At 42.3% G+C, this 25,727-nt stretch overlaps 1 protein-coding gene across 1 annotated transcript in view; it reads right to left on the minus strand.

The window, feature by feature from the left end:
- LOC139549249 (glutamate receptor ionotropic, kainate 4-like) overlaps positions 1-25,727 on the minus strand; it is a 408,231-nt gene that overhangs the window by 68,088 nt on the left and 314,416 nt on the right. Inside the window, exon 8 of the mRNA XM_071359499.1 lies at positions 16,871-16,924. Coding sequence (XP_071215600.1) covers positions 16,871-16,924 — 54 coding nt within the window. The remainder of the gene's footprint in view (positions 1-16,870; positions 16,925-25,727) is intronic.

Genomic DNA, 25,727 nt, shown 5'->3' on the forward strand with positions numbered 1-25,727 from the left:
GAGTTGAGGAAAGAGAGAGTTGAGGAAGGAAAGAGACTAAGAGAGAAAGAGAGAAACGTGTCATGGAGTTGAGAGAGGAAGAGAGACAGAAGAGGGAGAGGAGAAGAAACATTGAGATAGAGAGAACAGAGAGTTGTGGGAGTTAGGAGGAGGGCACTACAGGAGAGAAGGAAGGAGACTGTGACTGGCAAATGGCACCCTATTCCCTATGTGGTGCACTACCTTTGACCAGGGCCTGTAAGGAATAGAGTGCCATTTGGAACACATCCAGTCTTTTCATCAGAGCCCCTGAGGGAGAACAGGACAGGAGAAAGCCCCTGGTGAACTCCTTTAGCATTACTAGCTACAGACCGCAATGCAAACTGGCAGCCTTATGTCTTCCCTATCTAGACCAATAATACAATCCCATTTAGTGGTGACACAGCTCTTTTTTATTCACTCTCTCCTAGCCATGTTGTCTCTGTATCTGATTTAAAGTTTAAGGCGATTCGCTGCACTCCAATCGAAGCTAATGCTACTAGCTTCCGATGTTTTGATATTTTCGAGGCAAACTCTTGGCAGATTGTTTCTGCACTTTCTGCCAAGCGCATTCAGGACTTTGAGAACTCTGATATTGAGGAGTGAAACACACAGCACTTGGTGAAAGGAAAGCTGAGTTGAGCCTGAAACAGTGTTTCCTCCCTGCCTAATTCTTTATGAATGAGTATTAAAATAAACATGCCGAAAGATTAATTTATTCAGTCGTTAATTAATGAGAACATTTCCAACATGGATTGTGGTGTTGTTCACAGCCCTTAGTACAATTGGAACTACCCCCCACATCTTAAAGCATTTAATCACCTTCAATATTTAGCATCGATATATTTAATTCTGAAAATAACATAATCTATGGGCGCTGACCCTTCTTATATGGCAACTATAAAAACAATGACGAGTGGATACGTTTTACACAGACACACCAAGCCACTTCGCTTTCTTTAACCCTTTTACACTTGTGGGAATGGGCCTATATGGACACAGCTAAATGTAAATGTTTCTTTCAGAAGAAATATAATAAAAAGCATATGCATAACCATGGTAGCAATTACAAGGGAACCGTTTGGAGATTATGAGAAAAGTATTACACTAAAGATGAGGACAACAGTTCACCTGACACAACACTACACTGTTGATTATGTGCGCTTTGCATTTACGGTTCCTATTTAGGTGCTTACCAGTGTCCAAATCTGCAATTTTCAACCCGTATACAGGTACATTGGAACATTTGAGTTATAGTCCTCACCACACATTTATTGACTACCAGCTGCACACTGGTGACAGTTTCATGATCTTCCCATCACTTGTCCCCAGTGTACCCTGACATGCCCAACGGGAGTGGCCCCGTAATTACTCTTCAAGTGCACTTTAATAGATCATTAGGAGAGAAGCCTGTGCAAACGAGCTGGTCATTAAGTATTCCTCTCCTGGGTGCAGTCAAACACATGAAACACAAGGTCACCAAATATCCACCGGCGGCGTCTGGAGAAACCTAGCTAGCACAAGCGGTGTACAGTGCCATGAAAAAGTAATTTGCCCCCTTTCTGATTTTCTCTATTTTTCCATATTTTTTATACTAAATGTTATCAGTTCAACCTAAACCGAATATTAGATAAAGGGAGCCTGAGTTTACAATTAACCCCAAAAAATGTATACTTATTTTATTTATTTAATTAACAAAGTTATGCAACACCCAATTCCCCTGTGTGAAAAAGCAATTGCCCCCTTGCCCTCAATAACTGGTAGTGTCACCTTTAGCTGCAATGACTGCAACCAAATGCTTCCTGTAGTTGTTGATCAGCCTCTCACATCGCTGTGGAGGAACTTTGGCCCACTCTTGCATGCAGAACTACTTTAACTCAACGTCATGTGTGTTCCAATCATGAACTGCTCATTTCAAGTCCTGCCACAACATCTAAATTGGGATTAGCTCTGGACTTTGACTAGGCCATTCCAAAACTTCAAATGTGTTGCTTTTTAATCATTTTCATGTAGACTTGATTGTGTGTTTTGGATCATTGCCTTGCTGCATGACCCAGCTGCGCTTCAGCTTCAGCTCACAGATGGATGACATGACGTTCTCCTGTAGAATTCTCTGATACAGAGCAGAAATCACGGTTCATTCCTGTTTGCAATAGGGCACTGAATTAAAAAAATAAAATCCAACACAACACATCACTGAGTACCACTCTTCATATTTTCAAGCATATTGCTGGCTGCATCATGTTATGGGTATGCTTGTCATCAAACTAGGGAGTTTTCTTTGGGAAAAAAATAAATGGTATAGAACAAAGGACAGGCAAAATCCTAGAGCAAAACATGGTTCAGTCTTCTTTCCAACAGACACTTGGAGACAAATTCACCTTTCAGCAGGACAATAACCTAAGACACAAGGCCAAATATACACTGGAGTTGCTTACCAAGAAGACATTGAATGAGTCTCTTAGTTACACCTTTGACTTAAATCGTCTTGAAAATCTATGGCAAGACTTGAAAATGGCTGTCTAGCAATTATCAACAACAAACTTGACAGAGCTTGAAGAATAACAAAAATAAATATTGAATCTATTTTGATTTCAGGTTGTAACACAACAAAATGTGGAATAAGAAAATGGGTAGGAATACTTTCTGAAGGCACTGTACACACGTGTACATGCACGCACCAACAAACCCCGCCAAACCACCCACCCTTCCTTACCTGACCCACAACCCCCTCCGACCCCCTCACAGTCACACACACAATCCTACACACATCCCTACTTGCATAAAGAGCAGCATAGACAGAGAGTAAGTGTGAGAGAGGGGGCAGGCAGGCTGTCCCCGGTGGCCTCCAGCTGCCCCGTGACGGGCCCTGGCAGCCAGTGAGGGGTGCTGAGTGAGGTGCTGACAGGCTGGCGATGGGCACCCTGGCACAGCCTGTCACCTGGAGATCAATCAGAAACGAGGAGCTGGGCCAACCCGCTGTTCACCTGCTGGCACCTCCTGGACTCTCTTAATAACACAGGCAGACTAACAGACACACACATGCGTGCAGACAAATGCATGCGCGCCGCAGACAGGCAGGCACACAAAAAACTCTCCCACATTCTGTTTGTTGTGGTGTATCCAAGCTGAGAGCTGAATAATGAGCTCCCCAGAGACCTGGCTGTTACCTTACTGTTGTGCACTGTCAGGGACCACACACAGCTGCTTGGGGCCCACCAACAGGGGCCACACAGCTAGACTCCTTCTCCTGCTATCTATCAAAAACGATTTGTTTTGTAATGCTGAGCAAACTTGCTAACAAACACACTTTTTTTGTAAATACATAGAATCACAATTTGAATGCCTGTCAGGTAATCTTCCATTTGTAACGACCCTTTGTGTGACATACTGTACTTGCTAAGCTATGTTTTCTAATAAGCAAACACACAAAATCTAACCTTACCTTGAAGGAAACTCAGACTTGTCCCTGTTTCCATTGATCTAGTTCTCTAGTTCTCAAATAGGACAGAAGTTCCAAGAATATAGTGAGCTTGCGTACTCTAAGCTCCAGGAGCATCCAAGCATACTCCAAGATAGAATTAGACTACATTTCAGCATGCACATAGGATTGTGTTCTACAAACTGTACATCTTGAGAGGCTAATTGTATAACAGCAGCAATGTCAAGAAGTTAACATAAAAAAGCATTAGCAAGCCGTATAGCTCAATGTCAAGAAGCTAACGCAGAGTAAGAAGCTAGCACAAAAAAAAAAGAAAACCAGCAAGTTAACATTCGAAAGAAAAGCATGTTCACATTAGCAAGCTGTACAGCTGCGAACGCCTACCATGATCAAAGGTGGACATGCATTGGTTGCAAGGCTGCTTTAATAAACGTCGGAGACATTTGACTAAAGAGGAATTTACTCTAAGCGTTTAAATACGCATCTGCTACAGGTACATGATAACTGACTGACACCAATATTACCTCCTAATCTTTTACCTTCAGTGACATTCAAAATGAAAGAAAGGTCACAGCTTATTTACATTTTGAGAAATGTCGCTGAATGTTCGTGTTAAGTGTAATATCAAGTGGAGGAGAGCAGTGAAATGTTATTTTGCAGTAGCCTACTGAACAAGGGAGTTATAACAGGGTTACGTTTGTAGAGTAGATATTGTCCTTGAGTGCCAAAACACTTGAAAAAGCCTTATTTGTGTTGTAGCTGCATGTTATGCGAGTTCAAGGTCCCATACAAGAGAGAGCACTGAGGCATTCCATCAGGGATTTGTGAAACTGCACATCAAATAAAAAAAATAAAAAAGTAACACAAGAAAATATAATAACAATAACAAATAAGGAGGCTATATAGAAAGGTGGAGGGGGGGGTCAATATAAATAGTTTGGGTGGCTATTTGATTTAATTGTTCAGCAGTCTTATGGCTTGGGGTTAGAAGCTGTTAAGGAACCTTTTGGTCCTAGACTTGGTGCTCCGGTACCGCTTGCTGTGCGGTAGCAGAGAGAACAGTCTATTACTTGGGTCACTGGAGTCTTTGACATTTTTTTGGGCCTTTCTCTGACACCGCCTAGTATATAGGTCCTGGATGTCAGGAAGCTTGGTCCCAGTGATGTACTGGGCTGTACCCTCTGTAGTGCTTAACGGTCAGTTGCCATACCAGGCGGTGATGCAACCAGTCAGGATGCTCTCGAGGGTGCAGCTGTATAGCTTTTTGAGGATCTGGGGACCCATGCCACATTTTTTCAGTCTCCTGAGGGAGAAAGGTGTTGCCGTGCCCTCTTCACAACGGTCTTGGTTTGTTTGGACCATGATAATTTGTTTGTGATGTGGACACCAAGGAACTTGAAACTCTCGACCCGCTCCACTTCAGCCCTGTCGATGTTAATGGGGGCCTGTTCGGCCCTCTTTTTCCTATAGTCCACGATCAGCTCCTTTGTCTTGCTCACATTGAGGGAGAGGTTGTTGTCCTGGCACCACACTGCCAGGTCTCTGACCACCTCCCTATAGGCTGTCTCATCGTTGTCGGTGATCAGGCCTACCACTGTTGTCGTCAGCAAACTTAATGAAGGTGTTGGAGTCGTGCTTGGCCACGCAGTCATGGGTGAACAGGGAGTACAGGAGGAGACTAAGCATGCACCCCTGAGGGGCCCCAGTGTTGAGGATTAGCATGGCAGATATGTTGTTGCCTACCCTTACCACCTGGGGGCGTCCCATCAGGAAGTCCAGGATCCAGTTGCAGAGGGAGGTGTTTAGTCCCAGGGTCCTTAGCTTAGTGATGAGCTTTGTGGGCACTATGGTGTTGAACACTGAGCTGTAGTCAATGAACAACATTCTCACATAGGTGTTCCTGTACAACAGAAAGGGCACTGCATGGGAAGAAAAACAAGTGGCTTCAACCACTTAAAACGGCAAACGTTGCTGGTGATCGAAGCTACTGGAGGAAGTTGATGGTTGATCAGATCTGGAGCTTGAGGATGCTGATGGTGATGATGATGGTCACTCATGGAACATCCTCCAGGTTTCTGGATGAGAAGAATGTCTGATGAGCAAAATGGGAAAGAGAAATCCATCCTATGCCTAATCTATCCAAGGCTCCAGTGCCTCCTGATATTGTATCATATCTTTAAATTGGCATATTAATTTTCCCAGTGATACAATATCAATTAATTATATCCTTTTGCACGGTGGAAGAAGACGGTAATGCCTTCTCATCCCAGGCAGCTCTGTCTATGTGCAATAATGAAATCCAATTCTAGTGGCACAGTGATTACACTAATAGCTGGAATGTTCACGCAGTGTTTTGGGCAATAAGTCATTTCATGCTCATATCAATTGCCATGTAAATTCAGTCAGTGGCTCCAAAGCGTCCTGCTGCCTCTTAATTACAAAGACTGGGGAGTAAGGAGCGTCCCTACATTTCAGCACAGCTCTCGCACTCATTATATATGGAGGTAATACTGGAATTGTATGAATTAATATTTCATTTCCTCTGTCTTAGTCAACAGTAAAAATTGGTATCTATGGATCAGTCCCAAATGACACCCTATTCCCTATGTGCCCCATGGTCAAAAGATGTGCGCTATTAAGGGAATAGGGTGCCATTTGGGACGTAAGCTATGAGAGTAATACAGTATCATATTCCTGTGGGTTCATGGGAGATGACGGCAATAATGCATGCAATGCTTCTATTACTGTACACCTCAGCGCAGCACAGTGGGAGTTGATGTATTACCTTTATTTGAAATTGTTTAATAGGGGCATATATCAAAAACAAGTAGACTTTTCTGCTGAGTGTTAATTATATAAATGACCGCTTTCGGATCCATTATTCAGAGAATTATGGCCGAGGCTGCAACAATAATAGCCCATTTGTAAGGTGGAAGAGACATGATCTCCTGAAATATCTAGAAGTGGACAAGGCCGCAATCTCCATGAATTTTGCGGAGTACAGCATACAGTATGCTGAAAATATGAACTGCAATCTCCATCCTGTCTCCATCCTGTCTCCGGTGGAACAAGGCAAAAAGAAACAGAAAACCCAAGCGAGAAATACTATAAAAAAGGAACTAATCCACTCCAATTACAAATGAATGCTCTCTGTATGAAGAGCTCCAAGGTAAGGAATCCTAAACACAGAGACAATTTGCGGCGAGATAGAAAACACTGAAATATGGATGACAAATCTTGTACTTTTGCGGCACTGGGTTCATGCCAAAGATTGCCTGAGGTCGTCTCGTCTGGTGGTATGTGAGAGATGAGCCTCACAGCATGTGAGTTGGACAGACAAGACAGCGGCGTTAATCTCACAGAGCCGATGGAAATGAGAGAGGAGCTAAACACTCATTTTAGTGAGCCCTGAGCGCTTGCTATCGATCTCTGGAGGCCAAGTGACTCCCCTGATACTCTGGACCGAGCCCTGCAGCACTTTGTCACCTACGGTATGGACAAGACAGGCTGATGAATACCGAGGAGAGGAGGTTATTTCACCCTGGCCAAGGAAATGGCTGCTGCTGATGATGCCAGGTATTCAACAGTTTCAGATGAAACTGATACAACACAACATTATTTGTCCATTGGATCAAACGGAAATGAGTCTTCTGCTCTCACCCCCATCCCCCCTCAGACAACACAAACACACACACCTTTTGATTTGAGATAGATCCAACACAGACCTAGACAAGGTCACACTGCCAGTACCTTTATCTCTATTATCAGTTAAGATAATTATTTATCGACCAGATTGTTCACCTTGGCAGAGACGAGTGATAATTACAATACGGTAATATGTCAAAATGAGAGCTCCATTATGCCAATTCATGTAAGCCAAGTAGCCAAGAGGTTGGCGATGCAAGCGTAAACATCGCTAATGGTTCTGAAGTAAAAGCTGAAGGAGCGATAACACAAAAGCGTAGCTAGCTCTTGGCATACGAGACCATTTAATAGAGAGACTCCATTTCAAAGAGAATGAAATGTGGGAAGAAGGGTCACGCAACAGTGGCCGCCGCTGATTTAGAGGGTTTTTGATTTACAAAGTAAAAGAAAAGTAAGAAGTAAAAGCTTCCAGCTTTTCCACAGTTTTCAATACTAATTAACAAGCTCATTTGGATAAGTGAATACACACACACGCACGCACTTACCCACCCACGCACACGCACAGACACACACCATTTGGATAAGTGAATGGACACTCATGCAGGCACACACACGGACGCGCACTCTCGGGGGACGGACTGGTGTCACCCTTTTCCCCCATCCCTAGCAAACACACTTGATTAAACTAATTGCATTTTAAACTGACGATTATGATTAGTTGATTATTGGAGTCAGATGGAGCAGAAGTGTGACACCAATCAGGCCACCGAGGACTGGAGTTGCCCATCCCTGCTCTGGGGCATTTACAGGCATTATAGTGTATATGGAGAATCACGGTCATAAGAGAACATAACTGTATGTTAAGGGCATAAAGGAAATGCCTCTGACGGGGGGAATGGGATGCTATAGCAGGCAATGCAATTGTCAACACTGAACCATGAAGACATTCGCACAGGGAGAGAGAAACAGAGCTGCAATGAGGGTGACACACAGTAATCAATAGCCTTGCTGACTTCAGATATAAACTAAAAAGTTCAAGGGGAAGCAGTAAAGTTAGGTGCTAAATGGTTTGTCTCCATTTAAGGAAAACATCTGTATCTCTGTCACATTGCTCCATAAATGCATTTTGCCCCATGGCTGGATTTTATCTGCACTGACAACAATGCAGAGTAATCTTCCCCCTCGAGTACAAGGAAGCACTGCTTAAGTGAACACATCATGCCAGCATTAGCATATGACAAAATAATGACATACTTTATATTCTGACGAGAGGCTCCTCTCTCTGTTGTCACCTTTCCATGTAGCCTTTTAACTTTTCTATTACTCAGTTGGCTGATTCTCAAACTCTGTGTCTAAACACGGAAATATGAACTTTACATAAGCTGTTTGTCAGGAATTAATTAAATCCCAAATAATTTTGGGTGTCACAGTGGAATGACTTTTAAAGCATTTTGAACGGCGAGGTTTGGGAGTCGTAAATGGCATGTAGTCATAGAGACAACAGAGACATGTGGTGTTGTGTTTTTTTTGTAATCCACCGTTCTAAGGGCGACATTTTCCTCTCGCAAACACTGTGCTGTGAGCAAACACAGTAACATTCAAATAGACGGGATGAGTCAAATTTGAATATGCAGCGCAATGCATGCTGGACCAGTTTTATTCAATATTTTGATATAATGTCTGTCATATTGTAATGATCAGTGCTACTTCTTGTAACCGCTATGGACAGTATAGCAAGCTGATACACATGTGAATTGTCTCTGTACACTGTATTTGTACTAACTATGTGAGTGTATGAGTGAGTGAGTGAGTGAGTGAGTGAGTGAGTGAGTGAGTGAGTGAGTGAGTGAGTGAGTGAGTGAGTGAGTGAGTGAGTGAGTGAGTGAGTGAGAGAGAGAGAGAGAGAGAGAGAGAAAGGAGAGAGAAGGAGAGAGAGAAGGAGAGAGAGAGAGAGAGAGAGAGAGAGAGAGAGAGAGAGAGAGAGAGAGAGAGAGAGAGAGAGAGAGAGAGAAGGAGAGAGAGAGAGAGAAGGAGAGAGAGAGAGAGAAGGAGAGAGAGAGAGAGAAGGAGAGAGAGAAGGAGAGAGATAAACACAAATTTCAACTGGACTATATTGGCACATTTCAACACAAACTTCAACCAATCATACTGCAGAGATGACACTGACTGTTCACAAAAATAATACAAATCGGGAAGCATGTCGAAGCCAAGTCCCAAGAAGGCACAGAAGAAACGCAGGGAAACTTTAATGCCAAACACATAATGGGGATTAACTATTAAAGGGGGGCTGAACTGGCCTCATTTTTCGGCTTGGCCATTAAGAAATGCAGCAGCCATGACTAAAGCCAAATGAGAGTTGTCTTGGGGGGGGGTTAATGTGGGTGTCTCTCTTCTGTGTGTGTGTTCGCACGTGGCAAGCGTCTGTACACTTTGCCTAAACAGTACACAGCTACAGTCACTCACCTTTATAGATAACTTGAAACAGTCTAACCAGGTCTTGCCTTGAAGTTGCCTAGGCTAGCTAGCCAAAATATTTTGCCAATTAACTTCAGCCGGCTGGTGTGCGACCGTGGCAAAATTGATTTGACATTGGATAGCCTATCTCTGGGGCTAGTTAGAGACCATCATTAAATTACACAACGTAAATGGGGCTATATTTTTGTTGTCTCGTAAAATTCTTTTAATATTTGTAAATTCATTTCTACAATTTATAGTACATTGTGTAATTTACTGATGGTCCCTAACTAGCCCCATCGGAATATCGGATGTCAAACCAAATTGACCATGGGCATTACGATCAGTCGCATGCAGTTGTGCTTCGAATTTATGATTACTTGGTTGTTGCCAGCTGTAGGCATGTAGGCAGGATTAAAATAAACCCAACCCAATAAAAATTCAAGGTACCCTTCATTCTGTGACATACCATTTTTTTCCAATCATCTTGCAAATCTCTGTTTTGGATGAGACTGAATTTATGACCAAAATGATCCTATTTACACTTAGAAACATTTATTCGATTGATTTTTATTCTAATTCATACCGATGGCATTTGGGCCCTTTTCAAGTTGCTCTTTAAAGAAAATCATCAGCAATGCTTCAGAAGTTAAAACCAACCATTGCTCAGTGCACAAAGGTTCCCAGCTAGCCCCAAAAAACACAGGTGTGTGTGTGAGAGAGAGCGGTTTGTGTGCCTGCATGTGCACGTGTTGTGTCACGGCACTATGCCACTGGCTGTTATACAGTATATAGCCTTCTTCCCGGCAGTGTTAGATAAGCAGGCGGCAAGGCCACCCTGCCATCCCTCTCCTCTGTGTGTTTGAGTGTGCATGTGTGCATACATGCATGCGTGTGTGTGACAGCGAGAGACACCGTCAGCTCTTCCTCAAGCATGGATGCATGAAAACAACAGCTTTGACAAGAGAGATCATGGGTGTGTGGCGAGGAAATAAAACATGAAGAACAAAACAAACAGGAGGAAAATGGCCCCTGCCAGGCGACGGGCTTAATATATGTTAACCAAGCCATGTGTGCTGAGGCTTTCAAAGTGACGCGATCTTCTGCTCGCCTGACCTTCAAATGACATCAGGCATCTTGCTGACGGAAGACGAGGCGCTGTGCATAACCTGACGTGATTTATTCAATCTTGACGAGTAGTTTGAATTTGGAGGGCACAAATCACTCTGATGCACACACGCATGCACACACATATACACCCACACACCAAATGGGGGAGGGCAGGGAAGAGGGGAGGGTTTTCCCAAGTGAATATGGACGATTCTCTCTACATATGGGTGAGAAAAGGTCTAGCAGGTCTGCCATCGTATAGGCTATGAAGAAATTTGCAAGGGGACAGCTGGACAGCTACTCAAAGCCACTTACTTCAATATCAAAAATGCATTTGAATAACTTTTCACTTTGAATGACAGTGCCCGAGTTTACATTAAGGCCCAAACTGTTGTCGGCTGACGCTAAGTAGACAACACCACTGTAATGGCTCGTAAAACCGCAAACCGCACAGAGAGGTGTTCATTAACGCAGCCTGTTTGCACCTCCTTTCTCCACTACCTTGCCAGACTAATTCCGACTGCATCATTAACTGAAGTGATTGTTTCTTGATTATTCATTACTTTCCGGACGGCGTGGCCCCTATCCTTCGGAGGCAGGAAAGGTAAATTAATGTTGCGAGGGAACACATGGTCCGTCTCATAATAAGCTGGCTATCTGGGCTGATGTGTTAATGAAGGAATTCACAGTGAAAGAATTCATCGCTCTCCCTTGGGCGGCATACATCCAAGCGCATTACCCGTAATGATTTCTCATTGATGGTCATTCTCCCTCATCCATCTCCCTGGCCCCGGGGACAGTAATAACTCATCGACTGGCCTGTCTTTAAGTGACACATACACTGAGTGTACAAAACATTAGAAACACCAAGGAGTTACTATAAGAGAACGAGAGAGGGATGGTAAAAGTGTGTGTGTGTGTGTGTGCGAGAATCATGTCTACTGACTGAACTGATTCCACTGGATTAACCTTCTCCACGGCTCCTTTTCTATAACCTTACCTAAGCCTCTCTCAATACGGGACCCCCATGGAGGATAATGTGAAGAGTCAATGTAGAAAACTCAGGTTGATGTTATTTGAGTGGACATGGATCCCTCTCCCACAGTTTCAGCTGCCCTTTTTCATTTCCACAGTATTAGCTGCTACTCACAGCACTGCCACTCAATGATCCCCGGATTCAAATGACCCTGCCAAGGTCCACAAGTCACGTATGCGCGCACACACACATGCACACACGCTCACTCACGCCAACAGGCGCGCACACACGAAAATAAGGCTGTTGAGTTAATTTGCAAAATGGTGGGGATTTGAGGTACTTAACTTGTACACCTACACCCAAAGATACAATGTGTTGGCTGTGTATCAAACTATGATGTTGGACAAGATGATGCTGCTCATTGCGTTTCTATCAATGGGTTGTAAGTTATGTTCCATTGTCCTCTGAGGAGCTCGTCTGTAATCCTCTAAAACAACATGGCCGTGACAGACAGAAACAGTAAGAAGAATAGGAATGGCTGCTGCAATCTCCTCCCAGCGCACTCCTTAATCAGCCAGCATCGCATCTCTGAATGACTGCACTTAGGAAACAAACAACCCGAGACAAACAAAGCAAAACAAACATCAAGATAAATATTATGCCTTGAATCCCCGAAAAGCGACACCAGAATCCTCTTTTAGAAGTAAATTTTTTTATGAGCCATATCTTGAGATGATTTGAGGAAACAAATTAGGCACACAAATGGAGGTGTCAGGTCATTTGTCACGGTGCGCGTCAAAGGGCTAGCGCTCCGGCTGCAGGTGTATGGGGATGTCCGAGGAAGAGAGGAGCATGCTGGGTAAAGCGGGGGGAGATGTGATACCTGATGGGAATACACCGGCTCATGGGAGGGGGACTGATTTCAGTGTTACAAGCCTACTGTGTTACATAGATACATGTTCTGCGTGATCCTTCTTAAGATTATGAATGAGTAGGTGAATGAAAATGATCATTGGTAGAATGTGTTGGCAGTGTAACAAAGTGGATGGTTGATTCATGTTCTGCATGGTTGCTCGTACTATTAAAACCGAGGTGAATGAAAATGACTTATCATTCTTAGAAGGAAAATTCCTTATAATCTTTTGAATTGTACAATATATTGGTTGTTGATTCCCTGCCACCTCACATTGGCATTTGGATTCACAATGTCAACAAAAATACATTCTAACTGACAAATAAATGAGTCATCATCGATGGTTACATATTGGCAATGAACGTGAGTACTGTACATGGCTAGGAAAATACATGACACTAAACCTAATCTGTATCTTTCTCCTGAAAACGAGATGTATCTCTACTACTCAGACGAATCAGACAATACAAAGAGTAACTTCCCAGGTTAACCATCAGCGACCGCCGCAAGGCTTAACGAGATGATTGAGGAGTTATTGCACGTACAAATCACAGAGCAACCATTCCTTTATAGCGCTCATGGATGGCGTACATCACGGGAAACTACAATTAAAAGACAAGTAAAACTGTTTGCTGTTCACTTACCATTAAAACTAGCCAACTGAACTCCATTTAACTGTAACTCCATTTCTGTAAGGAGCAGATTCATATATATACACTGCTCAAAAAAATAAAGGGAACACTTAAACAACACAATGTAACTCCAAGTCAATCACACTTCTGTGAAATCAAACTGTCCACTTAGGAAGCAACACTGATTGACAATAAATTTCACATGCTGTTGTGCAAATGGAATAGACAAAAGGTGGAAATTATAGGCAATTAGCAAGACACCCCCAATAAAGGAGTGGTTCTGCAGGTGGTGACCACAGACCACTTCTCAGTTCCTATGCTTCCTGGCTGATGTTTTGGTCACTTTTGAATGCCGGCGGTGCTTTCACTCTAGTGGTAGTATGAGACGGAGTCTACAACCCACACAAGTGGCTCAGGCAGTGCAGCGCATCCAGGATGGCACATCAATGCGAGCTGTGGCAAGAAGGTTTGCTGTGTCTGTCAGCGTAGTGTCCAGAGCATGGAGACGCTACCAGGAGACAGGCCAGTACATCAGGAGACGTGGAGGAGGCCGTAGGAGGGCAACAACCCAGCAGCAGGACCGCTACCTCCGCCTTTGTGCAAGGAGGAGCACTGCCAGAGCCCTGCAAAATGATACTCAGCAGATCACAAATGTGGCTTCCTCCTTGCTGAGCAGCCTTTGAAGTTATGTCGATATAGAACTCGTTTTGCTGTGGACATAGATACTTTTGTATCTGGGATCTGGGATTGATTTTCACTTTTCACACCAAAGCACGTTCATCTCTAGGAGACAGAACACTTCTCCTCCTGAGCGGTATGACGGCTGCGTGGTCCCATGGTCTTTATACTTGCGTACTATTGTTTGTATAGATTAACTTTGTACCTTCAGGTATTTGCAAATTGCTCCCAAGGATGAACCAGACTTGTGGAGGTCTACAATTCTTTTTCTGAGGTCTTGGCTGATTTCTTTTGAGTTTCCTATGATGTCAAGCAAAGAGGCACTGAGTTTGAAGGTAGGCCTTGAAATACATCCACAGATACACCTCCAATTGACTCAAATTATGTCAATTAGCCTATCAGAAGCTTCTAAAGCCATGACATCATTTTCTGGAATTTTCTAAGCTGTTTAAAGGCACAGTCAACTTAGTGTATGTAAACTTCTGACCCACTGGAATTGTGATACAGTGAATTATAAGTGAAATAATCTGTCTGTAAACAATTGTTGGAAAAATGACTTGTGTCATGCACAAAGTAAATGTCCTAACCGACTTGCCAAAACTATAGTTTGTTAACAAGACATTTGTGGAGTGGTTGAAAAACGAGTTTTAATGACTCCAACCTAAGTGTATGTAACCTTCCGACTTCAACTGTATATACAGTACCAGTAAAAAGTTTGGACACACCTACTCATTCCACGGTTTTTCTTTATTTTTACTATTTTCTACATTGTAGAATAATAGTGAAGACATCAAAACTATGAAAAGCAGCCAACAAGTGCTCAGCATATGTGGGAACTCCTTCAAGACAGTTGGAAAAGCATTACAGGTGAAGCTGGTTGAGAGAATGCCAACAGTGTGCAAAACTGTCATCAAGGCAAAGGGTGGCTGCTTTGAAGAATCTCAAACATCAAATATATTTTGATTTGTTTAACACTTATGGTTACTATATGATTCCATATGTGTTTTTTCATAGTTTTTACGTCTTCACTACTATTCTACAATGTAAAAAATAGTCAAAATAAAGAAAAACCCTTGAATGAGTAGGTGTGTCCAAACTTTTGACTGGTACTGTTTAACAGATTGCTCAGACACACATTGCTCATTGTGCTATTTTCAGTACAATATTACTTTTTAATTAGGAGTAAATGTTAACTATGTTTCAAAGCATTATGACAATTGTAGTCTGATTGTTACTGAGTCAAAAAAAACATCTAAAGTGTGGATTATGGTTAAAGTTCAAGTTCAAATTTGGATGACTGCATTCCAGGATGTTACTTTTTCAATACCTTGGTTAATCTTAATGAATTAAAAACTACTCACAGCTTCAGTAATTTAAACTCACAAATGTGTTGCATCCAAATGAGACCCACTGTATCTTTTAAGACCTCTGGATTAGCTACCACACATATCAATTTGAATACGTTCCAACTTCCCAGACAGCTCAGTGTAGGTGCAGGTGACAGTCAGGGATGTGATAGTGAGAGAGACGGAGACAGAGAAAGAGACAGACAGATAGAGATAGAGTTGGAGAGAGACAGACAGAGCTAGAGAGAGATGATATATAGAAAGATATAACACAGAGGATGTGAGGAGTGACTATCTCTCATCCTCTAGAGCGGCTGATCACAAAATTGTCCTATCGCCACATCTAAGCTAGTGACAAATGACAAATGTCTACTCCCCCAGCCAACGCACAAATTGGGCTGCTGCACTATCTGGGACATGGGATTTAATTTCTTACAGTGCCCCACAGCCATTCTGCCTGCCATCACAGGCACCAGCACTGACACCTACGTTACACATCAGGGTTGTGTTCATTAGGAACCAACTGGAAGAAAACGGACTGAAATAGGGAGAGACTACCCTGGACGTGTTCAACTAAATGATTATAATTTTTTTTTACATTTAACCTGTATTTAACTAGGCAAGTCAGTTAAGGACAAGTTCTTATTTACAAGGACGGCCTACACCGGCCAAACCCGGATGATGCTGGGCCAATTGTGCGCCGCCCTATGGGACTCCCAATCACGGCCGGTTGTGATACAGCCTGGAATCGAACCAGGGTGTCTGTAGTGACGCCTCTATCACTGAGATGCAGTGCCTTAGACTGCAGTGCCACTAAGAAGCACCATTTTCCAATAAGACACGCTCATTTTCATTTTCCGTTGCAAAATGTTTAAACATTTTCTGTTTTGGGCCAGCCACCATATATTTTAGTACTTAAGCACTGTGGTAATGTCAAAACATAGTGCTCAAGAGAGTGGGGAATTCTTTTTCATGCAGCATGGTAGGCATTGCTAAGGGGGCATCTCCCCCCTCAACCATTCACCCCACCCCCAACATGAAAGGAATGGGTAATTACTCACGCTACCTGTCAAAGATAGACCCTCCAATACACTCCTCTATGTGGGAGCAGAATAAAGTGATCTGACTCCCTTCCCTGATTACTTGGAAGTTTAGCGAACCGTATTCTTTACATGTTGAAAATAGGCATAATCAAAAGCTGCCATTTGTTGAGAAGGATCAGCCGAGCAGTGTGTGTGTGTGTGTAATTTCAAGGGAATATTGCTACGTTGAGGACGATGCATGGACAGGTGATGATTAACTGAATGTTGAAAGAGCATTACATAAATAACGAGTGGTCTCTTCTTCCTGTGGGGATGGTGCTGTATGATGCTTCGTTGAGAGATCGCTCTCTCTCTTTAGGAAAATGAGGGTGTGGATCATCATTCTCCACAATGATTCCCCCCCTCCCTTGCCCCCCAGCACCCAGTGGCACATAAATACATGGGAATCCGAGCAACTGGGTGAGAGGAAGAGGAAAACATGGGCTCCAGCATCCCATTAATGAATCATCAATCAGGCCGATATGAATCATCTCTACAGGACCATTAGTGCAAAGTGTTACCAACATCATCAATTTCCATTAGCGAGTATCAGCAGCAGGCCCCATCTCCTTACCAGCGAGGTGAAGATGTAGGTGTAGTAGACGGACAGCATGCCCAGCTCCGATGCCTGGAAGAAAGACAGAGAGAGATGGGGGGAGAGAGAGAAAGGGATAAATATATATATATTGAGGAGCTGATATACACCTTGTGTACAAAACATTAGGTACATAGGAATCTGGAGCTCTGTCAGAGCGACCATTGGATTCTTGGTCACCTCCCTGAACGAGGCCCTTCTCCCCCGATTGCTCAGTTTGGCTGGGCGGCCAGCTCTAGGAAGAGTCTTGGTGGTTCCAAACGTTTTCCATTTAAGAATGATGGAGGCCACTGTGTTCTTGGGGACCTTCAATGCTGCAGATATTTTTTCATACCATCCCCCAGATCTGTGCCTCGACACAATCCTGTCTCGGAGCTCTATGGACAATTCCTTCGACCTCATGGCTTGGTTTTTGCTCTGACATGCACTGGGAAGACTAACGGAGCAAAGTACAGAGAGATCGTTGATGAAAACCTGCTCCAGAGCGCTCAGGACCTCAGACTGGGGTGAAGGTTCACCTTCCAACAGGAAAACAACCCTAAGCACACAGCCAAGACAACAAAAGAGTGGCTTCAGGACAAGTCTCTGAATGTCCTTGAGACTCGAGGCTGTAATCGCTGCCAAAGGAGCGTCAACAAAGTACTGAGTAAAGAGTCTGACTACTGAATAACGTAAATGTGATATTTCAGTTTTTTATATTTAATAAATATGCAAACATTTATAAAAACCTGTTTTTGCTTTTTCAATATGGGGTATTGTATGTAGATTGATGAGGGAAAAAACGATTTAATCCATTTTAGAATAAGGCTGTAACATAACAAAATGGGGGAAAGCCAAGGGGTCTGAATACTTTCTGAATGCACTGTATATAGAGTGGTGTGTGCCTTTCCAAATCATGTCCAATCAATTGAATCAAGGTGTAGAAACATCTCAAGGATGATCAATGGAAACAGGATGCACATGAGCTCAATTTCGAGTCTCATAGCAAAGGGTCTGAATTCTTATGTAAATAAGGTCATTTCTGTTCTTTATTTTAATTCATTTGCAAAAATGTCGAAAAGCCTGTTTTCGCTTTGTCATTATGGGGTATTGTGTGTAGATTGATGAGGGGAAAAAAATATTTTATCCATTTTAGAATAAGGCTGTAACGTAACAAAATGTGGAAAAAGTCAAGGGGTCTGAATACTTCCCAAACGCACTGAATGGAGAGAGAAAGAAGGGGATGGGGAGAGAGAGAAAAGTGAGAGAGGTCAGACATTCTCTGCAGTCTCCTGCTCGATTACACAGCGGGAGATCAAATCCACCCACATCTTGATGAGACATGACATATTCTTATCTAATGACGGGCTCTCTTTGGTAATACGATATAATTAGTAATACGATATAATTAGTATGCTGCTCAATACTTTAGGATTTGATTTAATCAAAGCCTCAGCAGCAAGCACTGGTTGTGAAGGTGAACTTTCTACAGTTTCTTTTAGCATATTTCTTTTGGTATACTGTTCCACCCTATTTGTTTAACGTTTCCACCAATGTGAACTGTGGAATAAAGGTACAATGCAAAACTTACATTAAAATGTAAAAAAAATCCAATCAGCCTATTCTGACTTACATCTGAGATATCCAGTACCAGTCAAAAGTTTGGACACACCTACACATTCAAGGATTTGTCTTTATTTTCACTATTTTCTACATTGTAGAATAACAGTGAAGACATCAAAACTGAAATAACACATATGGAATCATGTAGCAACAAAAAAAGTGTTAAACACCCAAACAAGGGCACTGCGTTCATCCACCTCTGGCCTGCTCGCCTCCCTACCTCTGAGGAAGTACAGTTCCCGCTCAGCCCAGTCAAAACTGTTCGCTGCTCTGGCACCCCAATGGTGGAACAAACTCCCTCACGACGCCAGGTCAGCGGAGTCAATCACCACCTTCCGGAGACACCTGAAACCCCACCTCTTTAAGGAATACCTAGGATAGGATAAAGTAATCCTTCTAACCCCCCCCCCCCTTAAAAGAGTTAGATGCACTATTGTAAAGTGGTTGTTCCACTGGATATCATAAGGTGAATGCACCAATTTGTAAGTCGCTCTGGATAAGAGCGTCTGCTAAATGACTTAAATGTAAAATGTAAATGTTAAACAAATCTAAATATATTTTAGATTGTAGATTCTTCAAAGAATCCACCTTGATGACAGCTTTGCACACTCTTGGCATTCTTGGCATTCTCTCAACCAGCTTCACCTGGATAGCTTTTCCAACAACCTTGAAGGAGTTCCCACATATGCTGAGCACTTGTTGGCTGCTTTTCTTTCACTCTGCCGTCCAACTCATCCCAAACCATCTCAATTGGGTTGATTTCAGGGTGATTGTGGAGGCCAGGTCATCTGATGCAGCACTCCATCACTCTCCTCCTTGGTCAAATAGCCCTTATACAGCCTGGAGGTGTGTTGGGTCATTGTCCTGTTGAAAATCAAATGATAGTCTTCAAAAATCTCAAATCTGGACTCATCAGACCAAAGGACAGATTTCCACCGGTCTAATGTCCATTGCTCGTGTTTCTTGGCCCAAGGAAGTCTCTTCTTATTGGTGTCCTTTAGTAGTGGTGTCTTTGCAGCAATTCGACCATGAAGGCCTGATTCACGTCTCCTCTGAACAGTTGATGTCCTCTGAACAGATGTGTCTGTTACTGTGTGAAGCATTTATTTGGGCAGTAATCTGAGGTGCAGTTAACTTTAATGAACTTATACTCTGCAGCAGAGGTAACTCTGGGTCTTCCTTTCCTGTGGCGGTCCTCATGAGAGCCTGTTTCATCATAGCGCTTGATGGTTTTTGCGTCTGCACTTGAAGAAACTTTCAAAGTTCTTGACATTTTCCGCACTGAACATGTCTTAAAGTAATGATTGACTGTCGTTTCTCTTTGCTTATTTGAGCTGTTCTTGCCATAATATGGACTTAGTCTTTTAACAAATACAGCTGATTGAAAGAAGTTCCACAAATTAACTTTTGACAAGGCACACGTGTTAATTGAAATGCATTCCAGGTGACTTCCTCATGAAGCTAGTTGAAAGAATGCCAAGAGTGTGCAAAGCTGTCATCAAGGCTAGAGTGTCTACTTTGAAGAATCTCAAATATAAAAATATATTTTGATTTGTGTAACACTCACTACATGATTCCATATGTGTTATTTTCACCGCTTTGATGTCTTCACTATTATTTTAAAACGTAGAAAATAGTAAAAATAAAGAAAAACCCTTGAATGAGTAGGTGTGTCCAAACTTTTGACTGGTAACTGTATTTCATAGATGACAGTATATCAATGGAAAACTGTTCAACAAGGCTTGACTTGTTGACTCCTGGATCTTATTCAATGGAAGTTACAGTAGGTCTTTGTTCAACCATCCACACACATTTCCCCTAAGAGATTCTCAGCCAGTTCACCCGTGATACAAGTCAGTATTCGACGTCCATCCATGTCTGAGAATGTCGGGAGATGTGGACAGGGATGGTGGATGGGCGTCTTGCATCTGCCTCTTATTCCAAAGTTTGTATGTTCGAATCCAGCAATAGAAAGTTGTTTTAGATATTTTCTGTTTTAAGCCTATCCCAAACCGTAACCCTTACCGTAGCCATTCAGAGTTAATGCCTAACCTTAAGAATTTTGGAGTTAATTCCTAAACTTAACCCGAACACATCAAAAATTGACGTTTGGAACAACTTCAACATTTTACGTTTGAGTAACATGGAAGAACGCCTAATTCTGATGTGAGACCATGCAAGCTTGTTGGATTCTCTACCTGTACCTCAGGGGTACAAAGAGCCACAGGCTCCAGTTCCCAAGAGCTGCAGGTTCTTCTGGCATGAACATGTATTTATCCAAAGAGGCCTTACAGCAAAAACCAATATGATTCAAAGAGGTAGATTCCCCGAATGGGGGAAAGCACACGCATAAACAAATAAATGATATGCTTAGTCATTCCTTTCCCACTTTAATAAAGCCAGCAGTTTTACAAACAAGGTCTGTTTATAATCAGTTAATCAGGAAAGATTATGCGCAAATACCAGCTAGTGAAGTTAGCAAGAACAAGGTGAGAGGGGCGTAATTTCCCCAGAATGAGATATAGCCTTGGTCTCCAAGGAAACAGAGGCTAGATAGACATGTTTTCAATAACAGTGACAGTCACAGCATTGTAAAATAATTATCTCTGAATAGTATGTCTGTGTGTGTGTGTGTGTGTTTGTTTTAAATTGTTCTCTGATAAAAAAAAACAAATCCTTCTGTCTTACAAGAAAACAATGATATTCTATCTACAGGTCATGGGGTTATTATAGGTCAAGTAGTCAAGCGACTGGATTACGTTTTTTGTGTCTTGATTTGTGATAATATACAGTGTCGTGAAAAAGTATTTGCATCTAAAAAGGTGGCACGACCAGTTATTGAGTGTAAGGGGGCAATTACTTTTTCACACAGGTACATTGGGTGTTGAATAACTTTGTTTATTAAAGAAATTAAATAAGTATGTAGTTGTTGTGCTATTTGTTAACTTGTGTTCCCTTTATGAAATATCAGGTTTTGGTTGAAGATCTGATAACATTTGGTATCAACAATATGCAAAAGTAGAGAAAATTAGAAAGGGGCAAATTATTTTTTCACGGCAATGTAATCACTTCCATGACACTGAGTCATTATCTTTTGATTCCATGGTTATTATTACTTGAATAGCTGCTAATAAGAGGAAACCGATCACATGATACGTTACTTGCTAGTTTGTTAACATTTGTTCAACCGTTTTATAGTATCATATTGTCAAGGTCAATGTAAGTCAAATGACATCATTTAGTGGAGAAGGACAGGTGGACACACTGCACTGTAAAATACACTTTGTTCTTGAAATGAGAATGAAGATAGGAAAACAGATGGCAGGGTTTACCAGCTTTTGCAACAGCTTTCTAAGTTTACCAGCTTTTTAATCACAGTTAAAATGTCTTTAAACTTGTAGTACAGGTCAGTGACTTCACCAAGTTTACAAATACAAATGAATACAAATGAAAAGAACGTGCGTTTCCTTTGGCTGGCACAGAGCCAAACTTCCTCAGCTTTCTGTTGTCCTTTATAGCCCCTTTAACTGTTTCTCAGGGTTTAAAAAAATAATAATTGCACACCCATGCCGAGCACAATATCTGAGCAAATCCGACCGCAGCTTTGTATAGTAGGACAACATGGGGGGCTGACATATCGAGATTACACTCAGTGATGCTGAAGCCTCATCTCAAGATTACGTTCGCTGATGCTGAAGCTGAAGCCTCTGACCACAAACTCCCTGCTGCAGAACACACAGCAAATACACCGGTGTATTTAACGATTGGAGTGTTAAATGTAACACTTTCACAGAGCATATATGAGTCCCACTGATCCAGTGTTAAATTAACACTTTTGAGAGTATTGAAAGAAATCCCACTGTCTTCAGTGTAAGAAGTAGACCTCTGGCTGACTAGCATCCTAAGGAAAGATGTAAACATCCAGAAACAAAGAGGATGTCCTGCGTAATTTGGGTCCCGTCATTAGCGTAGACTCTTTTATACAAAGTCCTTACAGTTTACCATGTAATTAAATCTTCAGTGTAGCATAAAATGTTGGCAAACATAATTAATTTTCTCAGCCAACATCCTCTCCTCATGAGCGGGCTGCGTGCCATAAACCACAGAAAAGGAGGAGTAGAAGACTGTGGAATGATAATAGAGTTATGGAGCGACCGTAGGACAGAGGCGTAGATATAGAAAGAAATCCCAGCTCCTGTGTGTTGTTACTCTCTGCCCCATGAGTTGCCATGGCGACAGGATGCCTGGCAACGGCCATCAGTATCTCTGATTGAGGGAAAGATTAAGTCTGAAGAGGAAAAGGGCAGAGAAATAAAACAGTAAGAACTGACTGGATGAATACAGAAATGTGAAAAATAAAAACTAATCAGGGAGGGAGGGAGTGTGTGAGGGAGAGAGTAATTCTTGAGAGGGATAGGCATTTTTTGGGGAGAAAAAAAGATGCAGAGAAATATTCATTGGGGCAGGGATTTTTGCTTTGCCTGACGACTCATCCTGAATTTAATTTAGCTGCTCTATTGATCACGCCATACATCAGTCTGAACCTGTTGTCCCAGAAGTCGATTGAGCTGATATCAAAACGATGTGATTCGTGTAGGCCGGTCTGGCCTAACCCAACAATAGTGGGCGTGGCATTTGTCCAGAGTGATGCGGATGGGAAGACAGGCACATTTTTGCTTGTCTTCTCAGAGGATATTGTGAGGGATTGGCTTTCCCAGTGCCAGTCCTGCTATGGCACTAGGGTTGAATGGCAGAAATCTGGTTACCAAGATTTACCACCCAAAACCACTCCCTTTTCCCGGGATAAATAACTGCGAGAAACCGGTAAATTATAAGACACATTTCAGTTGAATGTATTCAGTTGTACAACTAACTAGGTATCCCTATTTCCCTTTCCCTTTATAATAAATGATTTATATCAACAGCATGACGTGAAATGGAACTGTTAAATTATATATGTGAAACATCTAGGAGCTACAACGGCTCAGCCGCGAAGTAGGAGGACACATGAGCTCACAGAACGGGACCGACGAGTGATGAAGCTCGTTAAAATTGTCTGTCCTCGGTCGCAACACTCACAACTGAGTTGTAAACTGCCTCTGGAAGCAACGTCAGCACAAGAACTGTTCGTCGAGAGCTTTACGGAATGGGTTTCCATGGCCGAGCAGCCGCACACAAGCCTAAGATCACCATGCACAATGCCAAGCTTTGGCTGGAGTGGTACAAAACTCGCCATTGGACTCTCTGGAGTGATGAATCACGCTTCACCATCTGGCAGTCGACGGACTAATCTGGGTTTTGTGGACGGCAGGAGAACACTACCTGCCCGAATGCATAGTTCCAACTGTAAAGTTTGGTGGAGGAGGAATAATGGTCTGGGGCTGTTTTTTCATTGCTTCGGGCTAGGCCCCTAAATTCCAGTGAAGGGAAATTGTAACGCTACAGCATAAATTACATTCTTCACAATTCTGTGCTTCCAACTTTGTGGCAACAGTTTGGGGAAGGCCCATTCCTGTTTCAGCATGACAATGCCACTGTGCACAAAGCAACGTCCATACAGAAATGATTTGTCGAGATCGGTGTGGAAGATCTTGATTGGCCTGCACAGAGCCCTGACCTCAACCCCACCGAACGTCTTTGGGATGAATTGGAACACCGACTGCAAGCCAGTCCTAATCGCCCAACATCAGTGCCCGACCTCACTAATGCTCTTGTAGCTGAATGGAAGCAAGTCCCCGTAGCAATGTTCCAACATCTAGTGGAAAGCCTTCCTAGAAGAGTGGAGGCTGTTATAGCAGTAAAGGAGGGACCAACTCCATATTAATGCACATGATTTTGGAATGAGATGTTCGGCGAGCAACTACCAAACAAAGGGATAATTTTTTTTTTTGAAGAATGATGAAGATAAGGACAACGGAACTTATTTAATTTAACTGTTGAGGAATGAATGAGGCAACAATAGAAAAAGAAAGAGGAGGTAGGCTAATAACATTAGGTAAAATATTATGAAAGGCATACAGTGCATTCGGAAAGTATTTAGACCCCTTGACTTTTTCCACATTTAGTTTTTCTCATCAATCTACACACAATTCCCCATAATGACAAATCAAAAACAGGTTTGTGTATTAAAAATAAAAAACTGAAATATCAAATTTATAAGTATACCCTTTAGTCAGTACTTTGTTGAAGCACCTGTGGCAGCAATTACCACCTTGAGTCTTCTTGGGTATGATGCTAAAAGCTTGGCACACCTGTATTTGGGGAGTTTCTCCAATTCTTCTCTACAGATCCTCTCAAGCGCTGTCAGGTTGAATGGGGAGTGTCGCTGCACAGCTATTTTCAGGTCTTTTCTCAGATGTTCAATCAGGTTCAAGTCCGTGGACTGGCTGGGCCACTCAAGGAAATTCAGAGACTTGTCCCAAAGCCACTACCTGCGTTGTCTTGGCTGTGTGCTTCCTGTCTAAGGTCCTGAGCGCTCTGGAGCAGGATTTCATCAAGCATCTCTCTCCTGTTTTTGCTTTGTCATTATGGGGTATTGTGTGTAGATTGATGAGGGAAAAAACGATTTCATCCATTTTAGAATAAGGCTGTAACGTAACAAAATGTGGAAAAAGTCAAGGGGTCTGAAATATTTCCATATATAGACAGTTGTGTGCCTTTCCAAATCATGTCCAATCAATTGAATTTACCACAGGTGGATTCCAATGAGTTGTAGAAACATCTCAAGGATGATCAATGGAAACAGGATGCACCTGAACTCAATTTCGAGTCTCATAGCAAAGGGTCTGAAGACTTATGTAAATAAGGTATTTCTGTTTTTTATTTGTAATAAATTAGCAGTATTTTCTAAAAACCTGTATTCGCAATGTCATTATGGGGTATTGTGTTTAGATTGGGACAAAAAATATTTAATCCATTGTAGAATAAGGCTGTAATGTAACAATATAATATAATAGGCACTATTATATTTCAAAATTAAAAATCTAATTTGCCAGCCTATGTTTGTAGACGTAGGCTGGCGTGTGCTGCACCAGCATATCCTGCATCAGAATTGCAGCTTTATCATGTTTTGAACGAGGTGCGTAATACCAGTTCATATAATAAAGTATAATACAATACGGTACAGTAATACAGTTCACACTCAAAATGATTAGCCTACTGGAGCTTGTTTCATTTATTTACTCAAGACAGCATATATAGTTGAAGTCGGGTTTACATACACCTTAGCCAAATA

This window comes from Salvelinus alpinus, chromosome 22 (assembly GCF_045679555.1).
Source record: "Salvelinus alpinus chromosome 22, SLU_Salpinus.1, whole genome shotgun sequence".
In the NCBI taxonomy this organism is placed as follows: Eukaryota; Metazoa; Chordata; class Actinopteri; order Salmoniformes; family Salmonidae; genus Salvelinus; species Salvelinus alpinus.